The following is a 22,264-nucleotide window of genomic DNA, read 5'->3' on the forward strand; positions in this document are numbered from 1 at the left end:
CAGAAATTACAACCCGTCTGTCTTCCAAGGCTAAACTGACAATTCAAAGAAAAAAACCTCTTAGGGTTTGTACATTTTGAGTGTGAGTTTTTGTTTTGGGTTACAAAAATAAATCACATCTGAAAGCAAGTTAGTCATTTATTTAGTGGGCTACCACAACTAACCAGCCCATCTGCAAGTTTCACCAAGTTAAATTTGAGACCTTTTGTAACCTTTTTAAATACCCAAATTTTTAAAACTTGCAAGAATGACAATAAATAACTTAGTTAATAACATGTAAGGGATATTGGATAGCAAGACCTTTTATTAATTCCTTAAATAAACAGCAGAAATCTAGCATGGAGGAATTAGACTTTTTCTTGTCAGTGTATAAATAAATCCAACACGTCAAATTAATAATTTCTTTGATGTATGCCCTTGTGCCAATTTAAAAAAGAAAGTATAAAAAAGGGAAGAAAGGAAAAGGCAATAAAACATACAAAAATTTAATAAATGACTTAAATTAATTTAAGAACTATAATGAAAAAAATGAAGCATTTAAACCTTTTAAGAATTCCTGACAATGAAATGAGGATTTTCCAATTTTGCAGCAAAATTATTCTTTAAAAACTTAAAATTCAAAATGAAATCTGCTAAACATCTAATTAAGCTGCTAAAGCTGGTTTTGACTTGTTCTTAAATTTTTTATTATGATTCTATACTCTGCAAAGACTAAGCACTCATCCTCAATAATGTAAATATAACCTGTATGTTTGAACCGAGGCTCAGTGCTTTGCAGACCTGTTAGGTTTCTGATCACAAATAATACATTAATTATCTGACAACTTGAAATAACTGAAGCTGTAAACAATTTAGTAAAAAACACAACCCATTTATTTGTGTACAGTTTCTTCTGGAAGGAGGAATCAATACATTTTCCTTCCCGTTCTCCACTCTTCATAAAAGAACAGCCAACACATTTCCAGGGAGAAATAATCTGGAACTAATCCATGACAGAATGTAACTCTGGACCCTAAACGTGAAATGAAATCACACGAGGAGACAAACGATGAAATGAAACAGCAGATTTTCAGTTCGTCTTCACAGACTTCACCGACGATTCTGGACTCAGCAGGAATTTCTGAAAAAGAGCAAAGAAGTCGAATAAGAGATGAAGATGCCAGTTTCTATCTGAAACTGTTTCCAATTCAGAATCATAAAGAAATTCTGCATTTTAAACATTTGAGAGAAAAGCATTGACCTTTCCAACCCAACAGCAGTCTGGTCTGAAAGCAAAATTTGCCTTTTATTTTGAAAGTATGGAGTTATTTCACCGTTTATGTATCATCTGGATGACCATAGATCACCTCCATTTTAAAATCAAGTGTGGAATAGACAATCCTAGAATAAACTGACATTCTTTAAAGCAAAATATGTGAACTTTGGTGCCTGCATTTAGTTTTTTAGATTTTCTATTAATACTTTTATTGCTTTTCCTGGTCTTTAATGTTAAGTTATTTTTTCTTATTTCAAGTATACTTATATATTTACACTAGAAACTAAACCAAAAATACTTGGTGAGATTTTGTTTTTGCAGTGAAATAGATGTTTGTTGTGGATTGTAATTCACAGATGACTGCCACAAAATAAGCCGTCTGGACTCTACAGATAAGTGTGTTTCTATCTGATCGCCTTCATTGAACCGGTATGAAACTGAACACACACACACACACACACACACACAGAGTTTTCGGCTCACCTGAAGGTTCTCGTAATGCTTCAGAGTTTTGCAGTGGCTGATCTCTGCCGCGTTGGCTCCAGTGAAGAACCGACTGCACACCTTACAGAAGAATCCCGTCTTTGGGACCAAATACTCCATACCTGTTCAGAACCAAGAACCCACATTGTAATCTCCCCACACATCTGATCAAAAACACATCACTGGTTTATTATGGAAGGTTTCATACCAACTGCTGCACTCGGATCATACGGAGGCAGCGGCTTCTTCACGCTCTCCTCTCTGGTGTCTTCGGCTTCTTTTGGCTTTTCTGTGGGAGAAATAAAACATTTTAACATTTGGAACAAGAAGTGGCAGTGAAAACAGTGCAGCTGAAACAAACGGCGAGTGTTTTCACCTTTCTGCAGGACATCTGGCGGCTCTTCGGCTGCTCCGCTGGTCACAGCCGAAGTCTCTGGTTCTGCTAAAGAGAAAAATATAAACAAACAACCATAATGATGTCAGTCATTTTCAGAAAGTCTGCTGTGCAACATGAGAAGAGAGCCACTGGTTTAAACTGAAGACCAAGAAACATGAAGGTATTTAATAAAAAAATATTTTTTTCTTATCATTTATCCAGATAGTAATAAAATATGAAGGAATTTATTTTGGAGATCATAGAACCATAAAAGAGTTTGCAAAATAATACTAAATTTATTTAGAAAACACTTTACATTTGACAAGCAAATCTCAAAGAGAAACAAGTAATGCTGTCAATAGCTCTCATGCTAACCCCCTCCAGCTTGCTCTTTGCTAAGCTACAGCTGGTTCATAACAACATAGCCTGTCACAAATACTAAGGCTAGTTAGCATAGCCCCTGACGATAAACTGTTTTCCCAGAACGGTAAGTTGTTTCTCCACCATTAGAACATTGAGCACCGTGTACACAAGATTGATTGACAGCGCTAAAGTCCTCCTCCTCACTGATTGGTTGTTTTTGGTCAAGATTTCTTAAAACAGTTATAGCGGCACAGAGCGATCTTTTCCCAGATTATCAGTCTTGTTATAACACTGTTATGACATGGTGACAATTCTAACAAATATGGAAAAAACATTTTTATTTATAAGTTACACAATGCTAGGCATTGTTATTACGGCTATATATAAGGCTTGAGACAATAATCAAGTAATATAATAAAAATGGTATTATAATAATAATAATAATGCAATAACACTTTCTAGAAGATCAATAAACTTTATATTCTGATAATTTAACAGTGGAATCGGAAGACATTTTAAATATCCAAAATAAACAAAACAATTAATAAAATGAATTATGAAGCAAGATTGTCCTTCAAAAAAGGGGTTAGTTGATACCAAAACACCAGACTTTTGTCATCCAGAGAAAAGAGAAAAATGATAAATCATGCAAATGTAAATTATTGAGCTTGTTTTAATTTATCATGCGATTAATTGATTTATTGTTTATTGCGACAGGCCTACACTCTGAACTTGTTTGTGCTTATTTTCATTACCTGGAGCTTCATTCATGTTCTCCTCATCCTGGCTCTGCTGCGGTTTGTTTGACTCCTCGTTCTGCTCCTCATTCTGCGCCTCATTCTGCTCCTCTTTCTTCTCCTCATTCTTCTCCTCATTCTTCTCCTGGTCGTGTTCAGCTGGGCTGCTCCTCCTGCTGCTCTCTTCTTCAGGCTCTGCAGCCGCCGCTGTGCTGCTGCAGGTGGCTGGACCTGGAACTGCAGGAGCTGAGGAGGTGGAAACAGGCTCAACATCGAGGCTTGAAGAGAGCGCGGCGTCTGAGGAGAAACACCAGAGGTCAGGAAACCAAACTAGAGCTGAAAATAACGATTATTTTAGTTACTGATTAATCTGTCAGTTAGACAGAATGATACCGAGTCATACACCAGCAGAGTTTAAAGACGGTTTCTTCAGTTGTACCTGGATCAGGTTTCATGCTGTCATCTGATGCCTCTGGTTGGTCCGCTGTCTCACTTGGACCTGTGTGAACGTGTGAATCTTCTGGAGGGGCGTCTCCATCATTCGGGTCCTGACCAGAATCCAAACTGCTTACAGCCTCAGCTGTTGGACTTTCCACATGTTCTGGTTCTTTCTCATCAGATTCCTTCTCCTGGGTCGCTGTGGCCTCCACAGAAATCTGCTGGAGGAAGGAGAATCGTTCTATTATTTGGGCTGGAATGAAAGATTATTTTAGTTATCAATTAACCTACAGATAATTCTGATGATTAATTGATTAATTGGATAAGAATAGTGGCACATTTTGCATATTTATATTTTAGCTTTTTGAATACAATAGAAATGCATTTAAAATATGCAAATAAACAATTCAATTCCTTTTTAAAATATAAAAATAAACACTTTATTGCCCAAAATTCAATAACAGCATTAATTATTTGTAGCAAAGGAAACTTCTTCAGTTTTGGGTAGAAGATATTTAAGGTCTTACTTATCTCAAGTGAAAAATGTAAATATTTTTAAATACTGCTCTGTGTGTTTTTCTTTCAATAAAACGCCTTTTTTTGAGTCTGTATACCACCGTTAACAATTAATTGATTAGTAAATTAGTTGATGATTATTACAATAATCGAATCTCACCATAAATTTGATTAATCGTTTCAGCCCTAGTTGTTATGAGCAGGAAATTAGAGTTTTGCACATCTCCCGAAAAAAACAAAAACAAAAAACATAAATAAATATTTAAATTCCTTCTTATTGACAATAACACAAAGTGTAAACCTAAAAACGTGTAGGTGAAAGTTTAAGCTTATTAAATTTTTTGTTATTTTACTGTTTTATGCAACAGTACAATATTTTTACTGAAGCTATAAAAAACGAAATCATTACCTTCTAAACAAGCAAATGAATCAAAGTTTTAGACAGAAACGTTCAGCTCTACCATGTGTTCCTCATCCTGTTCGGTTTGGGGCGCCACTTCGCCTTCAGTTGACGTTTCCATGGAAACCGCAGCGTCAGGAAGTTCTGTCACGTCTCCCAGCTCATCGACGGTAACAAAGTCACTCAAGTTGAAGGGGAACTCGTCCTCCTCCGGTTCCTCCTGACAGGAAACAGAGCAGAGTTTTCCAGATGAAATCGGATCTTTCTGCAGCAGTTGATCCAGGATCTGACCTTTGACCTCTCACCTTTCGTCTTTCAGCTTCTCTGTAGTGTTCGTCCCTCTGCCTGTAACTCCCCAGCCTGTAGGACAACCTTGACCCAAATGACCTCTCGTCGTAATCTCTTTTCCTATCCCTCCTCTCCGGCCTCCTCCTCTCCCACTCCTTCTTTTCCCACTCCCTTCTTTCTCTCCTCTCCATCTCCCTCTCTCTCTCCCTCCTCTCTCTTTCCTTCCTCTCCTTCTCTTTCTTCACCTCCCTCTCTTTTCTCTCTCTGTCCAGTTTTTTCGCCTCCTCGTCTTTTTCTTCTGCGGTGTCTATCACATCCTCTGCTCTTTTCTCCTGATCTTCCTGCTCCTGTTTCACTTGCCCCTGGTCTTCACTGGGGGGCGCCGCCATCTTGTTAGCCGTTCTTGTTCTGCACTCCTCCAGTAGAGCGTTAACCATAGCTTGAGTCATCTGAAACCAAAAAGAGACGTTAAACTGGGACTGCAAAGTTATCAATTAATAAGTTAATATGTAGTTTATAGAATTAATTACCGATTAATGATTAATTCTTAAAAAAAACAAAAACAGTTTTCTCTTGTATCAAGACGGCAGATCGTCTTTCCATAACATGAAGGAGTAAATTCTTCACAATATTCTGAATTTTAAAAAACCACATCATTAAATTTAACCTTATTTTGTGTCATCTGTATTAAATACTGAGTGAATAAACACAAAGTTTAGGTTTTCTGACATTATTAAGACTTATTTATAAAATATAACAAAACAGAAACTTCTTAGGTTGCTGAACAGACACATAAAAAATTTTAAAAATAGATTTACAGAAGTACTGTCTGCTTTTCCTCTTGAAGGAACGCTAAAACTTCACTCTATGAAGTGCATTAACTCACGACAGCCCTCAAAAATCAACCATACTAAGTTTTTCCCCTCTGCTTTTCTGTCATCACGCCATCATCGCCTCTGCAGCACATTAATAATCTTTTGTTGAGAAGTTGACGCTCTTTGTTATCCCGCAACGGACTCATTCTGCCATCTCTATTTCTGTATCAACTGGCTCCACCTAACGATGAACAGCACCACCCTCTGCTGGATGGCGGCCAAATTACAACACTAAAAAAGTCTAAGCGAATCTTGTTAATCAATTGGAACTAATTTTGATTGTAAGTTGATGAATTGTTATCATCCTGATTTTAAACCTTATTCTTCAGTAGAGCAGCTGCAGCTTCAGGTTGTTTTACCTTGGGCAGCTCAGGCATGGCCATCTCTGGGGAAACTGATCCAGCATCAGAGCTAGGAGCTTGTGTCTCCTCAACATTCTCCACTTCTGATTCACCGGCATCTTCGTGAACTTCTGTGTTTTCAGCATCACCAGCATCTTCATCAGGTTTAGCGTCCGATGCAGGCGAAGACACAGAAACGCCGAGCTCCTCATCCTCCTCCTCCTCTTCCTCCACACAATCGTCTTTACCCTCCCTTTCCGTCAGATTTTCTTCCTCCGTTTTCTCTTCTGTTTTTGTGTTTTCATCTTCATCTTTCTCTGGCGGATCTTCACAGTGATCTGGTTGTGATTCTGCTTCTTGTTCAGAAGGTTCTGCTGCCACTTGGGTGTCTTCTGGAGGCTTATCCTACAGCACACACATACAGGAAACACCATCAAACAGGTATTTCTAATTTTTTTCATCCAGAAGGCTTCCAGCTACTGACCTCAGCTGTCTCACAGCATGCAGAGATGATTTTGGTCGGCGGCTGAGCTTTGGGGTCTGGTTTGCGGTAGAAGATCAGAGGATTGTTTTGGATGATGCAGGGAAACATCAGGAAGCGTTTGTACACAGACAAGGCCATGGCTGTGGTCGCCATCTCGCAAATGATCTAATCAGAGCCACAAAACACGACATTTTGTCACATTTTCAAAAAACATTCATGAAGCCTTGAGTTTAAGAAATAAGTAATCTCGACTTCTAACCATGCTGTTGACCACAAGAAACTTGATGACCGTCCCAAAGCGGCGCATCAGTTTCAGGACCTCGGTGGAGCTACCGGGCGAGTCTGGAACGTTTTTGATCACCACCAAACTGTTCCACCCAACCGGAGCAGAACCGTCCTGTGAAACAGAGAGCAGATGGAACATAAATGAACAAGCCAGGCAGTCTCTAATGGTAAAATAAAAGGAGTTACAGCCGTAGAATACTCACCAATGGATCCAGTGAACCTGTGAAGAGATTATAAAGAGCCACCTGTGGAGGAGAGGATTCGATAAACTCAAAAATCTGTATGAAATGAAAACAAAATCTAACAGAAAGGAACAGATTTCCTACCGGAGTGCTGAGTCCGATCTGCTTTTTGACCAGGGTCATTTTCACCTCCGTGTCCTTAAACATGGCAGGCTTGAAGCTGTGGATCTTCACGAGCTCGTCGGCAACTTCAAGGTCAGGAAATGACACAAGAGCCTAACAGGAAAACACAAGATGGTTAACATCATCTTAACATGGCCTGAGAAAGAAACCTGAAACCTCTGCACCAGTGTTGGGCACCACAAACTAAAAGGTTAGCTGCTTTAACCCTAAAACAATAATTATAAACAGTCCAGCTAACACGCTACATAGCTTGAGCAGAATATAACTTTAATGGAAGCTAATGCTAAATCTCTAAATTCAACCATGTTTACACCCACATAGCATATCGCCCTCCACAGGATCAAATTTGTTTTTGCGCCCCTAGATGTGGGGTTTTGCTTCAGGAAGTGATTCTTTGCTGCAAACTTATGGTTGCTAACTGAACAATTAGCAAAACTGATTGTTCAGTTATGCCTGAAACAAATATTGCTTTTGGGTCAGACTGAAGAATCAGACAAACAGCTGTTCATTTTCTATGGAGACTGAAATCATTTGGAAACTGAAAAAATGACAAAAGCATCCAGCTACATGAGATGCTCAAGATGTTAGAATCAAATCAAAATTATTTTAAAGACCTTCCCTGCTGTCGATCAGGAAATTCAGGAAGTCTTTCAGTATGTAAAAGAAATTCAAAAATAAAAATGTCACAATTAAGGACAGAACTTCTGTTTTTAAAATGCAGCATGCTAACCTTTCCGACGTGTTTTGCCAGGATGATGTCAGATGGCGCTCCAACGGACTGCACAAGCTCAGCGATGTCACCGTCTGACCAGCCGCTGTCAGGAAGTCCTGTGACCAACACGTTCGACTTCTGCTGGGGAAGATGGAGGCCAAGATCAGAAAATGTCTGCCGTGTTTTAGCTTTGTCTCTTCTCTAGGGCTAAAGATCATTTTAGTTATTGATTATTCTATCAATTATTCTCACAAATAGTCGGATTTAAAAATTGGCACATTCTGCAGATATTTCATTTTATACAATACTAGAAATACATTTTAAAAGTAAATAAATTCAATTCCTTTTTTAAGTAAGAAAAAATTATAGCATTCCTTTAGTGAACGCTTGAACGACAGGTGAAAAGCTCAGTCAGTAACTGAGCTTTTCTGAAATAACAAGGCCAGTTGTTGTTTCATCAAGTGGCCTTTATTAGAGTCTATATATTCTAATTAACAATTAATTGATTATAAAATTAGTTGACAATTATTTCAGTAATCGATTTGTTATGATTAATCCGATTAATCATTTCAGGACTACATTTAACCCAACCCATATGTTAACAAGCCACAGCTAAAAAAGGCTGGATTACAGTGTAGATAAGAGCCATCAGAAAATGACTTTACAGTACAGGTTTTAAAGAAATTATCCCAATAAATTACAACAAAAAATTGGGACAGATGACAATCAATACTTGGTAAAGGTACCTGATCGGACGTCTTCTGGTCAGTTTCACCATCTGGTGAAAGGAGTCAGAAAAGCAGGAGGTGAGAAAAAATGGCAATCTGCACTAGTGACAATAGTTGCAAATGGAAAAATTACTCAATTATTGTAGTGATGTTCAAATGTGCACATTTTTCCTGACAGTCTCAGTTTTTACTGGATGTCAAAATGCACAGACATTTCCTACCTGAGGTGTTCCCAGCTGACTCTTTGTCCTTTTCTGCTTCAGTTTTGCTGTGAGGAGAAAAAACAGTTCAGTGAATGTCGACTGTTCAGTTTGAAAAGTTAAAAACTAAAACCATAACCAACCTGTTGGCTTCAGAAAGCTGACCATCTTCAGGTTTCTGTCAGAAAGAAAAAAAAAGGGATAAAAAATAAATAAATCAGATTATTCCAATTTGAAATTACAAACAGTTTTAAGACATTTTTACCGGGTTGGAAAAAGCTTCATGGACAGGTAAAAAAAAAATTACTGAACGTGTAATTTATATTTTCTAGTTATTTAAACCAGAAACCTGCTTGTAAAATGCAAACAAACAGATACAACCAAATACAAATCAATCAGAGGTAACTCGGGGTTAAGTTCCCTCTGCAAAACAGAACATCAGGCTACTCTTCCTTAGACTAAAAACAATACACCACTAAATAGGAGGAAGTAAAACACTGACATTAAGTATTAGCATTTATTAGTCTTTCATTACTATACCATTATCAATATATCACCTGAAAATGGTGTCAATACAACAATATAATCGTTTATCGCAATAATCACTGGTATGAATTGTTAATGTGACAGGCCTGGACATCATAACTGAAATCTAAGGAGTTAAAACAAAAGTTTTCTCAGATGGTAAAGGATCCACAGGAGAAGATCTGAAGTCCAAAACAGGGCGAACATAATTTCTCCTGCTGTGATTGCTGCAGCTGAGCTTTGCTCCTTGTACCTTGGCGACTAAAGCGGTGATCGGCTGTTCTCTGATGCAGAGTTCTGATGCAGACGCCAGAGCCTGAGCGTCCTCCGTCTTCATCATGCACACAGACGCCTGCAGCAGATCAGAGTGTCAATCGTGACGCGTCAGCTACAGAAAGTATGACGCACTTGCTGCTTTTTTCCCCCCCAACACGTAAGCTGACCTTTTGCCCTTGGCCCTTCTCGCTTTCCTCCTCAGAGCAAGGAAGGAGAATCACGTTGTTGATCTTCCCAAAAGAGCTGACCAAGTCAGTCACTTCCTGTTCGGTTGCATCAATTGGAATGCCAGTCAGATAAACGAGGCGGTCAGCAAGCGGCGTGCCCTGAGAGGGTGGACCCGCCACCTTTTTCTTCTTCTTCACTGGTAGATTTTTAACAGCCTGGAAACAGAGAAATCTTCCTTTAAACATCACCAGCTAACCAGATTACAGTAATTTTCAACAGTTCATTTAAAATAAATGATTTATTTCCCTTACAACAAAGAACATTTAGACTTTAGTGTTTCTTTTGCGCAGATAAAACAGACAAACTTGCCACCTTGGTTGTTTTCGTTGCAGGTTTTAGTGCCGGCTTGATGGTTTTAGTGGAGGGTTTTGTGGCCGCATGTTTGGATCCGTGACCCGCTGCAGAGGAGGAAGGGTTTCTGCTTCTGTCGCCAGAGCTTTTGGTTAAAGTGTCATGAGGATGCCTCACACCATGGTGGGAGTAACCTCCTTTAGAAAAACAGCAGAAATAACAAATCAATGATGAGAAGTAAAACTATTAAACTACTGATTCAATCCAACCTGCTGGTTTCCTGATTGAAAAACATTTTCATTTGGATCAAATTGTGCACAAACTTGGGATAAATGGATGTGACAGAAGTTGGTTTTAAGGTTGTTGTTTTGTTTTAAATAGATTGTTAATATATTGTAAATCATATGCAGTGATTTGAATTTATATCAACTGATTCCCATCTAAATATATGATGTTTTCAATTCAGTACATTTTTAATTTGCAGAAAGTTTAAAATCAGCTCTGAAAACAATGAAGAGCCCACTGCACTGAATCCCATTGAATACCTTACGGTTATTCCACCAAATATTGAGTTAAAACATCAGTATTGTTGTTTCTAAATTATTACATTATTATAAATCTGAAAGCACTGCATCTTTTTCCTTATTTTAAACATTTCTCATTTTCGGCAAATAAAGTTTTGCTTGGAATTTCAAAGACATGTTGTCAATAGTCCATAGAATAAAAGAACAATGTTCATTTTACTCAAACATATAACTATAAAAAAAACAAAATAAGAGAAACTGATCATTTTAAGTGGTCTTTTAATTTTTCCCACAGTTCCATATACTATGGTCCTTCAACCTCAACTGGATGCAAAAACTTCCTTCAATGAAATTCAAGTGCATAGTCTGAAATTTTAATCTTTACACAGATGGATAATCAAAATATGCTGGAGTCAAAAATGCATAATAAGCAGTTCTACAATGATATAAAATGAGAAACGTTATTCTGAAGAACAGTTAGCAGTTCTACAATGAACAGAGCAGAGCAGCAGCTGGAAGACAGTAAAATACTAACCTGATGATTCTCTGTGTCTCCTGTCAGGCCAGGGTTCTCGGTGGGAATAATGTGGGCCGTGTGAGCCAGAGTAGGGATATTTATTCCAATGACCGTGGTCTTAAAATGGCAGAAACAGGAAGTTGGGATTAGCACAACAATACACACGAATTCATTGCATCTTTGTCACTTCAATGAGGATTTTCTAGGTTAGCTTAGAACATAAACAGCAAACATCAATTAGCTTCACATTTAAATCACAGAGAGGTTTTACTGATATGTTAAACCTGAATGAGGGCTACCTGTGTGGTAGTGGGGCCGGGGATGCCGGGGAGGAGAGTAAGGCCTCCCATGGGCCCGGTGCATGAAGGGCTCTCTGCGGTATTTGCCATGAGGGGAAGTTGGAGAGCGAGAGTGGGACCGAGGTGCAGAACCGAACGGGGAACGGCTGCCATATCGCCAGCTCCGACTGGAAAAAAACACCAGAAACCTCACTGATAAAAGACCCAACTTAAAGCTTAAAAACGTCAAGGCCTCACCTATTGGGGTTAGATTCAGGCAGACTCAATACAAGATAAATTGTCTCAACAATCTGAGAGATTATACAACCATTTTTTACATAAAAACTCAAGACGGAAACTCTGTCAAAACAGGAATATTCCCTAAATTCAACTAAGTTTTATGATATTCCACCTGATTATGCACACTGGAGTTGTTGATACTTGTACACCGAGTAACTGCAGGAAGAACCAGCCTGTCTGTTTATGAAGACCTCTGAGCAACACAATACAATCTGAGAAGGTTCAATTACAGCAAAGAATCTGCAAACTTAAAAAAGGTTTGCATTAGGACAAACCCAAGTAAAACCTTTATTTGACAGTTTTCTTCTAATTATCCTGTGAAGAACTTTCATATTCAACATCCTAACTGAGGCATGTCTAAGATAAACTTTAAGATAAAGTTAATGTGTTCTTTGTAACTTCTCTTACCAGTGAAGTCTTGACATTGTGGTGATTTTCCTTGGTCTTTGGAGTCCAAATGTTTTAAAAATGTTTTTACATCAGGAATAGGTATTTTTATTGTGAAAAATTTCATATCGTGTTAAGAATTTAGCTTTATTGCAAAGATGTTTGAAAACAGAAAAAACTGGCTGTATCATCAAGAGTGTTATTTTTACACTTTTCTCTACTACTGGGTCCATAACAGGATAAAAAAAATAACAAAAATGATTAAATGCAGCTATTGATAAGAATTATGCTTTTTATGCCCATTTTAAAGCGGAGATGCTTATAAGGGCAATATTTTAGGTTTGCGGGCCTTTGACGTCACAACTGGAGAGTTGCAAATACTTTGTCACTTTTAACCTTATAATAAATTCACCAAAACATCAAGATAAAATCTTACACCAATATTCCCCAAACCTATTTTATATGTTGTCTTATCTGCAATAACATTTGGTTTTCTTTTTAATCTGCATCTTTACTAGCCTGACACAATATGCCATCGAATTGTTCATATAAGATTGTATTATCATGATTTATGTTCTGTTGTGGATTATTTATTCCATCCTGATAAGTAAAACCATAGGACAGAAAGAGGCTGGCCTTCCTTTTCACCTTTATTCTGCCTGTTTTGGTTTAGATAAGTGACAAACTAACCCCAACAGGCTTCATGTGCTGTGGAACTTCAACTAACCTTGGTAGATTTGGTTTCCAGTCAGGGTACCTTCAAACAAACACACACAGGATGCGTTACTCAGAAGGTTGTGGAATACATTCAAACAAAGATGCAGATTGAGAATGAATAAAAAAACACTTAAGCTTTAAAGCTGCTTGAATGATGATCACAAATACTGTTAGAACTGATCTAATGCTTGTTGCTACTGTATGCTGATATGGAAGATGTGCTACAGGTACAAAGCGATCAGCAGCATGCTGAAATGTCCTCACTTGTTGCGCAGGTCTCTGCAGGCGGCTGTGTGATCAACAGTGTTAATATGGTCAACCCAGTCCTGGAGTTGAAAAAACAAGGCAGATAAGAACATGGCCGACACAGAAACAGAGGGGAAAAAACAGCCAACAAAGTCACATGAACGAAGGTCGATGTTACATCATCTTTACCGAACCTGACATGTTTCCAGCACATCTCGGTCAGGTTCTAACAGGAGATCCCGTCCACAGACAGACAAACTTAACTTTGATCATGTCCATGTCCACTTATCTCTTTATTTTCTGCAGCAATGTCTAACAGTCTGTTTTCCACCTCACGTTAGAATGAGTGTGATTTGTCATCAAGGTGAAAAACAATTATTTGTGTGCAACATTTCAGGCCTGCAATCGACAAGAATCACAGAAAATCAATCAATTTGATTGACGACCAAATAAGTCAGATTTCTGAACATTTAGTTTTTCCTCTGCTCTCACAGATGAAGGTCCGGTTGGCTGGGGTGAACATATACACTACTCACAAAAAGTTAGGAATGTTTGACTTCCTGATCAGATATCAAATTGATAACCTTTACTCCTCAACTTCAGTAGGCCTTTTCCAGAGTCTAATCTTACTTTATTTATTATATTACATGCTGTTCCATTAAGTGATTGACCTTGAATTACCCTCTGAACCTTCTGGTCGTAGTTAAAGCATTCCTGTTCTTCATGCTGTACACATTTTGAAGTCATGAACTTTTGCCTTGTTTCCACTGAGCGGTACAGCATGGGTCAGTTTGCTATTTGGTCTGTTTCCACTGTAAAAGCAGTCCATACAGTAAACCCGTACCACATCATTCCTGGGCTTGTTCAGAAGTAGGTTCATAAGAAAAAGGTACAGTACGGTTAGGGTGGAGCTGCTGGTGACACACAACACAGTCAATTGATTGGGGGACAGAAAAACGCCATGTTTGTTGTTGAACTAGTATGACGCAAGGCTCAATGAGAGTAAAGTCGGGAAGACTCAGCTTGATTGGGGACCGAAGTTGCAACATTTGTTACATTTTTAGCTGGTGCAGTTTGTTTTCACACTGCACTGCATCAAATGAAAAAAAACCTTTAGAAAACCTGTTCCTTCCCTCACCTGTGGTGGCGCTGTACCAAGAACTACTGAAGTAAACAATATGAAAACCTCTGAAGAAGACACAAGCGCAACTTTCTTCACAAAATGTAAACTAAAATAGAGTAGCATCAGAAATAAACGGTTGTAGGATTTCGTGGCAAAAGAGAAGTAATTTCTACCGGATGTGTTAGCCTCGAGTGTTTGTTTACCCAGCATTCCCTGCGCTATAGTGTGTTTTCTGCAGAGTTTGCTTTTGTGGTCCACATTAGAGTACGATTGCACATTTACACCTCCCCAAACAAACTGGACTTTCTAGGCCCTTCACAACAACATTCGCTTTTGTAAAGCGCTACAAATATAATTTGATGGACCGATTCAAGACAAATGAACTAGAGTTTGGTTAAAGTGGACTAAACATTGATGGTGTAAATGCACCTTAACTTGCGGTGGAAAAATTCTCCTTTACATACCGAACCATAAAATAGCGTACAGAACCACACCAACCTGTACCGCTCAGTGGAAACAAGGCAAAAGACATCAATCAATAATACTGGACCTTCAAACATGATGTTCTGAGAGCGAAGTTCCTGCCGAGGATTGTAACTAACAATCAGCTGCTACATTTCAACTAAGAGGCATTTGAGTGTCGAACCAGATCATTAATGACTGCTTACATCAGCATGATATACGCTGGACAAGAAAGTAGGGGTCTTAGTGCTGCTCTTTGCTGAAGTAGATTCAAACAGGAATCGTTAATGATGATGAAGCTTTAAGAAAAGTCAAAAGCTTCAGCATAAAATAAGTCAACTCGTCGAGACGAGTCACTGTAAAAAAGTGATTTATGCTCAAAAACACGTGCTAGAGATATTAATAACTTTTGAGATGAAGAAATTACAATTACACTAAATTTCTATATGAATCCTTTGCTTTTATGATGTAACATCACTCTAGCATGAACTGTTTATGGTTCTCTGAAAACTTCCCCAAAATCTTTCTGTGAGTAGTGTATCTTACAAAACTATTCTCTTCAAATATTGGCATCAATGAAGCCAACATTGTAATCTATCTATTCTTTGGTCAATGTTTATATGATACAGTATATAAAAACGCAGAGGGTATAAATCACTAACCAAAACAAAATGCATTAATTACATTTGAAAAGCTATAGTTAGTTTTGGAGCTGGGTTTGTGTTGGGTATTTATGAGCAGTCATTTTATCTGCTGCAGACGGCAGTCACAGTGATTTTCTGCTGGGTAATCAGGACAGCCTTTTTATTAATCTAAAGTGACCAAAGATTAGCTATAATAGCAGTTTGAATGAATCTATTTAAGATTTTTTTCAAAACATACATTTTGCATTGTGCCATTTTTTAAAGTAAATAGCATTTCTTTTCATTTATTAACTAGAACTAGAACTTTTATTACCATTACCTGGCTAAAAATATTAGCATATCCCCACAGGAAAGATAAGTGCTTTTCACTTTCACTACAATATTTGAAGTTATTTTAGGAAAAAACAACAGAACTGCTATTCAGGAGACACAGTGCTGGTAATCAGGCGTCATTGCAATACTAAGTAGCTACTAGATAAAAATGCTCAAAAAGTGTTGTAGGTAAAAGTTGTAAAGTCTTGGTTAGACAAATTTTTGATCTTTAAAATCTACTATTATTAGTAACCTTATGACTCCATTAGAAATCTCCCATGATTCTCTAAACTTACATTGCTTTCATTGCTGTCTACTGGAGGTAAGATACTGACTACTCATAATCATTCAACACAACCCAGCTATATATACAACAATTTCTTTTTACGTTTTCGAATAATTCAGATAATTAATTTGGCTACTGACAATTCCTCTAAAAGTTCCCATTTAGTTTTTGTAAGACAGCAAAGCGATTCTCCAAAATTATGATATGCAGTAGATGAACAAATGTTTTTTCATGAATACCTTGTTCCGCCCTATTAAAAAGGAAAACCAAACATTAACTATTTTGTAATTTTTTACATGTATTACCATGTTAAAGACACACAAAGCCACATAAAACACACGTGGCTTTACACACCACCTGTAATCTGAATCTGAAAACATAATTTTGGAACATAAAAACTTTTCTTTTCTTAATCACTATCTGTCCTGGCCACTTTTACATGATGTGTTAAGAACTTCTTTACCAAAGAAAATGCGTATGTCTAAAATGCTGAACCCTTAAAATGCCAACAAGAACTGAATTCCCAGCTTATAAATAGTAACAGTGGAAAATTTCAGCACACCAGAACTGTCAAACACTTGAATAGGTTGCATATTTACTTTACCTTTTTAGTACAAATGAGGTCAACAGATATCCTTTCTACCACTAAAACAGTCATTGTTGTTTGCCTCAAGGGAGCTTAAGACCGCTATGTCATCATATTTATCATACTGACCATGGCCTGGTTTGCTTAATTTAAAAACAGAAATCAACTAAAGCAATCCTAGGGACACAGAAAACTTTTTACCATTCAAGGATCATTTATCTGCCTTGTTTTGCCATTTTAGGTCATCTATTTATTGGCCTCTGAGTTAAAAAAGAGGTGAGCATTGCAAAAAGAAAAGAAACTGCAAGAAGAGAAATAGAGGTTTAGTAGCTGAAACCATCCTGTCTTTCTGCAGATGTATCATGGCAGACTCATCAAAGTCTATTTTATTATTCAAGAATACTTCATGATATCTGCCAACATTTATTTTAAGGTCTATTGAGAGAAAATGTATCAAAAGTCCAAGTTTCCGGTATGCCAAGGTAATAGAACGACTACTTTCTTAGAGACGTTTCACCTCCTCCCGTTCAAAGTGCTTCTTCAGTTCTGAACCTGGTTGGGAGTAACAGGCTTATACATTGTAGAAAGAACAATCACACCACTATAGCTGTTGTGGTCATTTAATGGGCTGTTAAATTCACAAACTGGTCCGTTAAGGCTGTGCTAGTCAATTACCTACCTTTATTCAGTTTTATGTCTGGGTCATTATGACTTAACGAGCCAAAAACGCTGCTAACGTGATGTTTCGGTCAATGTGAATGGCTGTTATTAATAAATCCCCAATTTAGCTCCAAATTATTTACATACTTAAGAAAACTAAAGAAGGAAACTTAAAAACAAGCATATAAGGTATTGCAAAATGTCTTCATGAAACGACTATAAAAAAAAATAAATCAAACTGATTTTAGTGTTTTAAAGGAATATTCTGGACATTAGTATGATGACATGTTAGCACTCACCTTTTCCTGTTCACACTGAATGTGACACAGGGAGCAGGTATGAGGAAACACCTTTGGAGACACCGCTGTGAAATCGCTTATCATGGTAGGCGTAGGCAACTTCTTGCTACTGCCATGTCTTGAAGCAGATGAAGAAGAGGGAGAACGTCTTGACGAATCCTCACTCCTGGTTTCAGATGGCGGCCGCTGTTTAGATTCCACTTGTCGGTAGTCTCTGTCTAAATTACGAGATTTAGGCAATGGTGCAAATTCTCTCGCTGGTGATCGGCTGTGCTTGCGCTTTTCGCAGGTCGTCTTGCGATAGTCCCTGTCTCCGTGTTTGATTGGCTCCTTGTGCTCTACACGAACTTGACGTCTTTCAGTTTTCTCCACCTTTGACACTGATGAGGAAGTTGCAGTTGGAAGCATTTTAACAGTCCTTTCACTAGAAAGCTGCTCCCTTTTAAAAGTCTCTCGGGTGCCACTTTCTTCAGTTCCACGACTGGCATGTCCATAGTCAATGACCTTCCCTGCTGTCTGAGTAACAGTAAGAAGGCTGGGTACTTCCACTGAGTGTGAAGAACCAGTAGGAGTCAAATTGTGAGAATATGAAGAAGAGGAGGTAGAGCTCACAGATTTTTGCTTTCCTGATTTTTTGAGTTGGATGTCACGGAGTATGAACGGTAAAGTATCTGGCGTTAATTGATCGTCCGGGTAATGACTCAACACCTCCAAGTCGTCGTTTGAAAGTCCAAAGCTAGCCAAGATGCTTCCCGCACTCTCTGGCGTGTACAAACCCTGACCTTCCATCCTACCTCCATCACCAAGAGGTTGTCGAGTTTGAGGAGTTGGTGAATCACTTATGGGGGGATTCCAGTTTAGTATTCTGGCTCCTGATTGGCTGCCCTGAGGCTGCTGCTGTGTTGCCGCAAAAAGTTTGGTTGGAGCTTGATAGTTTGACCAGTCGACTCCTTGCTGGTGTCCAGACTGATTATCTGCTGACAGCAACGTTGGATTGGAGCCATAGCTTCCATGTTGACCAATCCCTGTACCTTGGTTCTGATGTTGGTTCGATTGATTCATTAGATCCATCTGCCGGTGATCCATATCTCTGGTGCCCCTGATGGAAAGGGCAGACTCTAGCTCATCGGGAAGTTGGTTGGGACGAGGAAACTGGAACCCCATTCCTTGCATGTTGGGGTGATTTGGATGCTGACTTGCAGATGGCGGATGATGAGGCGGCCTAGATGCATTTAGAAAAGGCTGGGAGCCCTGTTGTTGAGATTGCTGGTGATACATTGCAGCAGACCGACTTGGTTGAGTGATAGTAGAAATCCGTCTGTTTGTGGTTCCCTCTAGGCCAAACGTCGACACCTGCTGCTGAGTCAAAAAACTCAGGAGGGCAAGGTGAGGAGGTAATGTTGCTGTGAGATCACACCAGTGGCCCAAAACGATAGACGCTAGAACAGCGATCTGCCGGAGAGCGATCTGTGTTTGAGTCTGTATCTGAGCAAGTCGAAGAGCAGCAACCGCAGGTCCAAAAATGAAATGGGTCTCTCTGGTGGGGCAGCCGATGGAGAGGGTAGCACTGCGCTCCGAACACAGGGTTGGAGCAAGGAGTAAACCGTTACTGTCTTTGTGCACAGCGAGGCTGAGGTGGAAAGCAGAAATATACTATTATAATTATTCATATCAAGGGCAGCCATCATGCCAAGTCTTCTTCCCCCCCCCCCATTAAACCTATTTAAAATTAAAGCAGTGTCTCCAACAAAAAGAAATACGGTCAACCTATTTTCTTAAAGTGATATCCAACCTTAATGACTGAAACACTGAGATCCGCCTATTAATGTCTAGACATTAATGAGCCAATCAATAATCTGCCTCAAATGCTTAATTTTATTAATGATTCCAAACGCTTCTTATGCGTACATAATCAGACAGTAGATAAAACAGAGCTTGTTCAAACTGTCTAAACACAACTTAGATAAAATTATGAAGAAACAATAGTGAATTCATAATTCAAACAGAAAATGATTAGCAAATCAAAAACGGCTGCTACAAACAAATCTGAGAATTTGGTATTAAAAGAACAAATTGTACTACATTCATAACACTAGTCACCTAAAAATAATACAGTATGTAGCAAAAAAACAGTTTTATATGTCAGCTTGCTTGGCCTTAACACATCTTGTAAGACATGCAGAGTCCACTGACAGAGATTTAAGACTGTGGTCAGACATGATAATGATAGCCAGCTTTTTTTGTTTTACAGGCCTTATTTAATATGCATCTTCTGTAAACCTGAACCCTACATTGTCTAAATGTACTGTTGTCTCTAACTTATCAATATCAACTTCTAAATCCTAAATTACTACAACTCCTCAAGTACCAACTTTTGGGTGCATTTTCTGCTCCAACACACCTGAATCAAATTAATTTTTAACCACTGACCCTTTGTGAAACTTGCTGATGTGTTGAAGGATTTATTTTGACTCTGGTGTCCTGGAGCAGGGATGTATCCAAAACAACTGAAGGCTGTAATTGCAGACCTTTGCTCTAGAAACTTACCAATGCCAGTATTTAGATGCTTCTTGGTTCTTTTCCACCACCAAAACCACTATCTGGTAATACACTGATGCATCACGGCATCTCTACTTATTCCTTGGTTACAATCAGATTTTTTACAATCCTCTGAGAAATGTTCCTCATGCTGCATGGTGTATCATGGTCAGTTCATCAGCCAAGTGTCATAAACCAATGTCTTGCATGTTTCCCTTGCTCCAATCAACTCAGTCAAATAATTGAAACATTTCAGGGCCTCTGAAGAAATATTAACATACTGAGAATAAAATGCAACCATTTGACCGGGCTTGCCTAGAGCAGGTATTATGCATTCAGGACACTGGCTCTTGGCAGTGAATGAGAGACTAACCAATGTAAAATTTTATGTGCATTATTTTGATGTGCCATTATTTCTTGCTTTTTTATATTATCAGTATACCAAAACTGATACTGCTCTATGCGAGTACTTTAGAAACACCTTTAGTTAATAATCAGCAATAAAGACTGTGCTGTAAACATTTAAACAACCATAATCTAAAAATCTAAATACAGTAATCATAAAACTTAAAGACTTATGAGCAAGGTAGATTTTTTTCTTCATATTTCAGGTCAGTAAATAAATATGCTCCTATTCAGCTGAATTGCATAATTCCTTCTGACTTCATAATACACCAAGTCAAATCAAATTCTAATTTCTTGTATCAAAATTTACAGGACTGGACTAAATTTGTTTGGTGCTTATGTGTTGTTAAAGTATCAGGTCATAAGCTGTGTGTCAAAATACACATTGTATCAGCTACAAGTCAGTGATACTCAAATCTTGTTTTCTGACAGGAATGCCCTACATTTCAGGGAGCCTCACTGCAATAAATAAAGTAGTAACTGAGGATGAGGATAAAAATAGATAATTCAATTGTCATTATTTTGAGCTGCCGATCTGCTCAGTCTCTGCAGGCAGTAACTTTACTGTTCAGGATCTTAATGCTCTTACAGTGTGCCGTTTGCAACTGTGTGAAGCAAAAAAAAATAAAAATGCAAGACAGACTACTGACTGATTCTGTATCAGAATACAAATCCTGATTGGAGTGTCCCTATTTTCAAGAGGAACCACAATAGATGAACATAGCGCAACCTGCACAAATGTGCAGAAAAAACAGTCACTGATTGGTACTTCAGCTGTTTTTCAGATCATTCACCCTGTGTTAATTGGAATCGCGTTTTCTAAAAGAAAGGAATTAATGAGTAAATAGTTTAATTTCTCTACTAGTTAACGAAAAAACACTAAATTCGTACTATTGAACAGCAAATTAATCTCCCAGAATTGCTGCAGGGCAGTTGGATCCCCCTCACAGACAGCAGAAAAGAAAGGAAGCAGTAAATCAAGAAAGTCAATCAGCTCGCTGGTAAGTTAATTGTCTAAAAGAAAAGAAAATGCAATGTGCACCATAAATAAACAGGTCACTCAGAGCACACATGTATTCAGAAAGCGGGAGGGAGGCTGCTTGAATTAGACAAATAAAGTCCTGTAATACTCCTAATTTATTATTAAAGCATTTGGCCATTTTCTGCCTTTACTACTTTCGCAATATTTTAAATATCAGTATTCTGCTTTTAAATGTCTGTAGAGTGTTACGTTTAGGAGCTCATCCACATCGATGTAGATTCTCATCCCAAAACAAACATCACTGCATGGCGAAGCGACTCAAATCTCGCGAGAATAGGGAATAGTTCAGCAGGGAGCGGTCAGTCATTATATGTGCTTTCCGAAGACTTAAAATACAGCCACTTTTTCAATTAAAGTTTATGCAATGTTCTTTAATAAATGACTTGATACATAGCAAGAATATGTCATTTACAGAAAGAGTTAACAGTAGCGGGCCAACCTGCGCAGCCCCACACATCCCACCAGCCATTTTGTGGGGCTCCCATAGCTAGCTGGCTAATGCTAGCCACAACGTAGTTCGCTACGATACAATACTGCCATCAGTACGTGCTCTAGATATTAAATAAATACCTTCACCAATGTGTTGACCTCAATCTTTGTTAATACGGGAATCTCTTGACTGTATTTGAGCCGTTAGCCATGACAACGAAATCTTCTGTGTTCCGCCATAAACGCCCACAGAACTCGCTTCCGTCTGTGATTTTCAGAATAAAAGTAAACCAAATCTTGCCTTGATTTTATTTCTATATCACCCCTTTTCCTATAATCTGCT

General features: G+C 38.3%; 1 protein-coding gene across 5 annotated transcripts; it reads right to left on the bottom strand.

The window, feature by feature from the left end:
- Window positions 1–850: 850 nt before the first annotated feature.
- LOC102235926 (zinc finger protein 638-like) lies at window positions 851–22,180 on the bottom strand. 5 transcript variants are annotated; one of them, XM_005810712.2, is made up of 26 exons: window positions 22,063–22,180; window positions 17,508–19,137; window positions 13,154–13,215; window positions 12,900–12,929; window positions 11,507–11,673; window positions 11,226–11,324; window positions 10,188–10,363; window positions 9,815–10,030; window positions 9,625–9,723; window positions 8,990–9,024; window positions 8,868–8,914; window positions 8,665–8,696; window positions 7,937–8,059; window positions 7,168–7,299; window positions 7,045–7,086; window positions 6,816–6,953; window positions 6,557–6,721; window positions 6,091–6,477; window positions 4,874–5,305; window positions 4,630–4,788; window positions 3,654–3,873; window positions 3,233–3,511; window positions 2,115–2,180; window positions 1,947–2,027; window positions 1,739–1,860; window positions 851–1,120 (listed from the first exon to the last, which is right to left on the bottom strand). In XM_005810712.2, the coding sequence occupies exons 2-26, from the start codon at window positions 18,783–18,785 to the stop codon at window positions 1,070–1,072; spliced, it is 4,638 nt and encodes a 1,545-aa protein (XP_005810769.2). In that variant the 5' UTR covers window positions 18,786–19,137; window positions 22,063–22,180; the 3' UTR covers window positions 851–1,069. The 5 variants fall into 5 exon arrangements, with proteins under 5 accessions (XP_005810769.2, XP_023190418.1, XP_023190419.1 ...); XM_023334650.1 differs by having other exon boundaries at window positions 7,937–8,056; window positions 17,508–22,180; XM_023334651.1 differs by having other exon boundaries at window positions 3,654–3,870; window positions 17,508–22,180.
- Between the last annotated feature and the right edge of the window lie 84 nt (window positions 22,181–22,264).

Source organism: Xiphophorus maculatus, chromosome 5, assembly GCF_002775205.1.
Source record: "Xiphophorus maculatus strain JP 163 A chromosome 5, X_maculatus-5.0-male, whole genome shotgun sequence".
Taxonomy (NCBI): domain Eukaryota; kingdom Metazoa; phylum Chordata; class Actinopteri; order Cyprinodontiformes; family Poeciliidae; genus Xiphophorus; species Xiphophorus maculatus.

What these genes read in the sequence shown, in the direction of transcription:
- LOC102235926 (XM_005810712.2), bottom strand. Translation starts at nt 18,785, where the DNA reads ATGTATCACCAGCAATCTCAACAACAGGGCTCCCAGCCTTTTCTAAAT. An exon ending in GAGACACAGAGAATCATCAG is followed by an intron (nt 10,364 to 11,225) that starts GTTAGTATTTTA and finishes GTTTTTCTAAAG; the next exon opens with GAGGTTACTCCCACCATGGT. An exon ending in CAGGTTCACTGGATCCATTG is followed by an intron (nt 6,954 to 7,044) that starts GTGAGTATTCTA and finishes TCTGTTTCACAG; the next exon opens with GACGGTTCTGCTCCGGTTGG.